We start from the raw sequence: 6449 nt of genomic DNA on the forward strand, positions 1-6449 counted from the left end.
ATAATGCCATTCTACCACAACTCCACTTTCCCTACTTTCTTTTTGACGGGGGTCCCTGGACTTGAATGGGCACATGCCTGGATCTCCATCCCCTTTTGCTGCCTCTATTTAACTGCCCTTTCTGGAAATACCTTGATCCTGTTTGTAGTCTTCACTGAACCAAGCCTCCATGAGCCCATGTACTATTTCCTCTCCATGTTGTCCACCACTGACATTGGCTTATGCATCTCTACACTGGTGACAGTACTGGGAATATTCTGGGTCAATGCCCGGGAAATCAGCTTCAATGCTTGCTTATTGCAGATGTTCTTCATTCACCTCTTCACTTTCATGGAATCTTCAGTGCTCCTGGCTATGGCCTTTGATCGTTTTGTGGCCATTTCTAACCCCTTGAGATATGCTACCATTCTAACTCATGCAAGGATTGCACAGATTGGTTTGGCCGTCATTACCAGGGGGACTGTCATTCTGACACCACTAGTCCTACTTCTTAAGCGTCTATCATTCTGCCACAGTCATGTGCTCCATCACTCCTACTGCTTCCACCCTGACGTGATGAAGCTCTCATGTTCAGATACAAAGATAAATAGTGCATTTGGACTAACTGCAATTATTTCTACTGCTGGGGTGGACTCTATCTTTATCCTGCTTTCCTATGTCTTAATCATTTGCTCAGTTCTCAACATTGCATCCCCAGAAGAGAGGAAAAAGGCCTTCAGCACCTGTATTTCTCATATTACTGCCGTGGCCATATTCTACATCCCTTTGATCAGCCTGTCTTTTGTTCACAGATTTGGAAAACGTGCTCCACCCTATGTGCCCACACTCATTGCTAATGTATATTTGCTCATTCCTCCGGTGATGAATCCCATTATCTATAGTGTGAAAACAAAGCAGATTCAAAAAGCTATGCTCAAACGTGTATGTTCCAAGGGAAGTCACATTTAACAATTATTGCTCCCATAAAGGCCTATTTAAAGTCAGTAAAATTTTATCACAAATTAGAGTTATAAACCTATGCAATTTTAAAGTTGGATGGAACTGGATGTAATCCAATTCAAACATCTCCACAATGTAGTTAATCCTACCTAAGGCAATCATCTTTTCTACACCAAAATACTAATTCAGATTTTCACTATCTCTCAGTTTTCCTATTCCTACAGAGACTAATTAACCTCTCATATCTATGCTGTTTCTGCCCCAAACCACCGATCATTCACTTTGGTTTTTCTTTGTTTTGTTTTGTTTTTATTAAATTTATTGAGATGACATCGGTTAATAAAATTATATGATTCAAGAGTACAGTTTAATAAACGTCATATGTATATTGCATTGTGTGTTCACCATCCAAAGTTAAATTTCTTTCTATCACCATATATTTGACCCCTTAACTTTTATCCATTTTCACCCCTCCCCCTTTTCCTTCTGGTAACCACTAAACTATTTGTGTCTGAGTTTTTGTTTTTTGTCTTGTTCATTTGTTGCTTTCAGTTTCATATCCCACATATAAGTCAAATTATATGGTTCTCTGCTCTTTCTGACTTATTTCACTTATTTCACTTATCAGCATGATAATCTCAAGATCCATCCATGTTGTCACAAATGGCAGTATTTCATCTTTTCTTATGGCTGAGTAATATTCCATTGTGTGTGTGTATAAATATATCACATCTTCTTCATCCAATCATCTATCAAAGGACACTTTAGTTGTTTCTATGTCTTGGCCACCGTGAATAACGCTACTATGAACATGGGGTTGCATGTATCTTTATGGATAAATGTTTCAAAATTTGGGGGTAAATACCCAGAAGAGGGATTACTGAGTCGTATGATAATTCTATTCTTAATTTTTGAGGAAACTCCATACTGTTTTCCGTAGTGGCTGTACCAATTTACATTCCCACCAGCAGTATATGAGGGTTCATTTTTCCCCACAACCTCTCTAACATTCGTTATTGCTTGTCCTGTAGATAATAGCCATTCCAACGAGTGTGAGGTGATAGCTCGTGGTTTTGATTTGCATTTCCTTAATAGCTAGTGAAGTTGAGCATTTTTTTATATATCTATTGGCCATTTGTGTGTCTTCCTGAGAGAAATGTCTGCTCATTTCTTCTGCCTATTTTTTAATTGGATTGTTTGAGATTTTTTTGTTTTGAGTTGTATGAGTTCTTCATGTATTTTGGATATTAACCCCTTATTGGAGGTGTCATTTACAAATATGTCTCTCATTCAGTTGGTTGCCTCTTTGTCTTGTTGAAGGTTTCTTTTGCTGTGCAGAAGTTTCTTAGGTTGATATAGTCCCATTCATCTATTTTTGCTTTTATTTCTCTTGCCTTTGAGGTCAAATTCATAAAATCCTCTCTAAAGCCAAGGTTCATGAGTTTAATATCTACATTTTCTTCGATGCAATTTATTGTCTCAAGTCTTATATTTAGGTCTTTGATCAATTTTGGGGTAAGGCCAGAGGTATTACACTGACTGACTTAAAATTATACTACAAAGTGACGAAAATAGCATGGTATTGGCAGAAAAAATAGACACACAGACCAATGGAACAGAATTAAGAGCCCAGAAATAAACCCAAATATATATGGGCAAATAATTTTTGACAAAAGAGCCAAAAATATACAGTGGAGAAAAGAAAACATCTTTAATAAACAGTGCTGGGAAAATTAGAAAGCCACATGCAAACAAATAAAACTAGAACATCATTCACTTTGAATTAATTTTCCAAATATCCAGCTCAAATGAAATTTAAAAACAAATTAATAAACATCTCTTTCATGTTTATTTTTCATACACCACTTCAATGAAATAACAACTTTTTTCTATAATAAAGTCCTTCACAATTTGGGTTCAACTTTCTTTTAAAGTTTAATCTATCTCTTTTTCTTTTGCATACTCTATAGTCTAGGAAAACTAGTCTGCTAACTTCTCTGTCATGTATATGAACTTTTCTAATGGTAGGCTTTATTGTTGACTCCATTTCAACCTTGAAATTCACTCCTCCACCTTGAAATTCTACTTTTGTGTCAAGGCTCATCCTTAAATATGGTCTTCATTAAATTTTTCATGATTGCTCCAATGATATCTGATCTCTCCTTCCCGTAATTTGCTTTTCATAGAGTTTTCTCTGTATCTCTTTTGCTTTTATGCATTTTTGATCATATGTTTTACATACATATTATTATTACTTCCACAAAGCTGTAAATTCCCTAAAAAAATAAAAACTTTAATTTTTGTGAAGCCACTACAATACTTAGAATACCTTTCATAGAACAGATACTCAATAATAGTTGTAGAATCGAACTAAACAAAATAGACTATCAAATAGTCTACCTGAATCATTTCGGTGATAAATCATTGAATTCAATGTTTGGCATGTATAACATAAGAAATTTCTCTTCTTCCGGATTCCAGTTTTTCTGCCCATGTTATCTAGCAATTGATCATAGCTCTGATTTTCCGAACCATATAAGTAAAGGACAATTTTGGAACCTAAGATCTCAGTCTCAGGAACTCATCGCAGTTTGCATAAGGCCAAATTTGACATGAACAATTCAAGCAATTGTGTGTGAATAAAAAGTTTCTCAAAACTAACTGCTATGCTGTATATTTTTTAAATTCCCAGATGCCCAAGACAAAAACTAATGAGCCATCCTCAAATGCTCACTCACCCTTTGCTCTTGCATCCAATGAATCTGTATTTCTTTTCTATTCTAACACCAAAACATCTCTTCATCTCTACTTTTGGATTTAATCTAGGACACCAAAATTTTTAAACTAAATCAGAGTTTTCTTACAGGTTTATAGGTCTCTAACTTTTCCCCTTTCCTTCTTCTGTTTTCCATAAAATAATCAGGAAACTAACTTTTTAAAAGACTTGTGAATTAAATTTTAGTTCTATGAGAAATAATAAATATGTGCTCATAAATAAAATATTTTATAGAAAAGGCCAGTCTTCCTTGATACATTCCCTCAAGTTTAGTCTTTTTCTACATTCTCCATAGCAAACCACTGCATAAGTTTGATTTTTTATCCTACCTTTTTTATGCATTTATATCCACAGGTACAGAGAAAATAAAATTTAAAGAAAAATGTAGCAATTGTATTTCAGATAGTAAGAAAATGTCTTGGGATACTTTGCCTGTTGTTTCAAAAACTACACAAAACCAAGAGAAGCTCTTTATTCAGAATTCCTGCATATTTCCCTCTTTCTCATATCTTCTATTTGACACCTTTCTAGCTAGGTAGTAGCCCCATGTGTTTCCAAACTCCATTAGCTAGTTCTCTCTAGGCATCTATAGTATCTATTTGGTAAACTACTTCTGGATTGCTACTTTGTATAGACATAGAAATGCTGTGAAATGCTTTCTCTAAAAACTTCCCCAGGCTCAACAAACATCAGCCATAGTCACTAAATGTCCTACCACAATTTAGCTCATTGCCCAGCCAATTCCCTAGATTTTGGTAGTATGATTTACCCCAACCTACTTCACACTTCATTTTTTTACAGAGAATAAGACAATGGCGCACTTTACCATATGAGACATTGCCGAGTCAGAGTATTGTGGCCATAAGGATAGAACTAACAAAACCAAGGACAAATTATACTCTCATTCATCTTCCAACACAACACATATTTACCATCTACTGTAAACCAGGCATTAGGACAGATATTGAGACCTTAAACATGAACAAGATTAGCTTCCTGCTTTAAATTAGCTTATTGAGGAATATAATTTGCAAAGACGTGGTGTCATTGAATGTTTATTATAGATATACCCTCTTTCAAGAAAACTTAATGAAGGACACAAACATTGGATAATTGAAATTACAAAGAACTTTAAAAAGTAACTCTATTTTACTACAACCATGCTATAAAATCACAAACCACCTGACATGGAAGTATATAGGAGGAAGCGAAACTAAAATAATAGAAGTCACTTAATCACGAGAATTTAAAATGTGGTATATTGTTTGAATTAGTAATCAAGTCAATAGTAATATAATATGCACTACATGAAATTTTAATTTATATTCAGTCTTTCTCTCTGCAGAATAACTGTCTAAAATCCCAGAGTATATTGGATGATTTCAATGGTCTCCTTCCCAAAATAGTTATGAAAACTATATTCATACACTTTTTATATGTGCTCAACATTTATATTTTTCTGGTGTGTATTTCAATATTAACCATAGCAACCAAAAAGAAAACAACTTCATCAATTGCAGTACATAAAACCATATGAGAGAACAAGAAGAGTTAGGCCTGCAGAGTGACTCTGAAACACAAAGGCAACAGAAGCAAATACAAATGGTCAGAAAGATCCCTTAGGAATGGGTATTTCTTGGGAATGACTCTCTTGAGAATGAGTTCCTCATAGATACCCTCCACTCTGGGAGCTGAAGGGGACATCAGAGCCCTCTTTTTCACATACTTTTCACTTGATGTAAGTACAGGGACATCAGAGAGACAATGGATATGCATTAATGTTAGAAAGTTTATGTGGGCCCATTTTTCAGCAAGAGATTTGGCCTCACCAGAGGGAGTATTTCTGAGGGAAATTATAAGATAATAACCATGTACACACAAGGTGCTGTGGAATTGCCTCTGGTTTAAGAATTTACAGTGAAGGTCCTAGTAATTTATTACTGTTTCGGCACAGCTTAGAAATAAAGAATAGAGATTCTTTTTCAATGTCCTGGATATTTTTTTCTGAAAAAATTTATAAACAGTGAAATTCTGAAAAAAATCCAGGGTATGTGATTAATTTGAAATTTGCCAGGTATTCCCTAGATAAGATAAAATATCTAAAATTTATTATCCATGGTGCTAGACATGGAGAGTCCAACTAGAGACTCAAAAACTAAATTTTACCCATCAATATAGAATTCTGCCATAAAAAGAAAAACAATATACTTTCTTTAAGTAAAAACATAAAATATGAGATACTTGGGGTTATATGTTGAGCTCTAAAGAGATAAATAATTTATCTGAAACTAATAGTGATTTATTAGTAGTAAGACATGAGGTTTTAGTTCTTTTTTCTTGTAGTGGGGATAATGTTGATCCATTCAGATTAACATACTACAACCCACTTAAAAATATGAAACATTCAAGTCAAGCTGATAATAAACAGATGCATTTGAAGTCAGTTAACGTGGGTTAAATATGTCAGCAGTGGCTACAAAACTAAGCAGAGTTAATCAAAGTAACCCATAGCTCAAATCCATGATTGCAGCAGGTCTCATTATACATTATGCACTATTAGTTTAACGAGTAATCTTAATATTTTAACATGCGAGGTGATATTGACAAGGACAAAAATGAATTTGTATACACACAAAGATTTAAATTGACTTTCCTAATTTTTTAAACATTCCATGCGTGTAAATAGAAAATTATTTAAAGATATTTAATATTTTGAAGGCATCATGTTGCAGAA

The 6449-nt window shown here is 34.3% G+C and overlaps 1 protein-coding gene across 1 annotated transcript; it reads left to right on the plus strand.

Moving 5' to 3' along the window:
- Positions 1 to 3: 3 nt before the first annotated feature.
- LOC105306245 (olfactory receptor 51F2-like) lies at positions 4 to 948 on the plus strand. The gene has a single exon (XM_011381144.1). It carries the CDS (start codon positions 4 to 6, stop codon positions 946 to 948), a length of 945 nt encoding a protein of 314 aa, XP_011379446.1.
- Positions 949 to 6449: the final 5501 nt, after the last annotated feature.

This window comes from Pteropus vampyrus, unplaced genomic scaffold, assembly GCF_000151845.1.
Source record: "Pteropus vampyrus isolate Shadow unplaced genomic scaffold, Pvam_2.0 Scaffold431, whole genome shotgun sequence".
Classification (NCBI taxonomy): domain Eukaryota; kingdom Metazoa; phylum Chordata; class Mammalia; order Chiroptera; family Pteropodidae; genus Pteropus; species Pteropus vampyrus.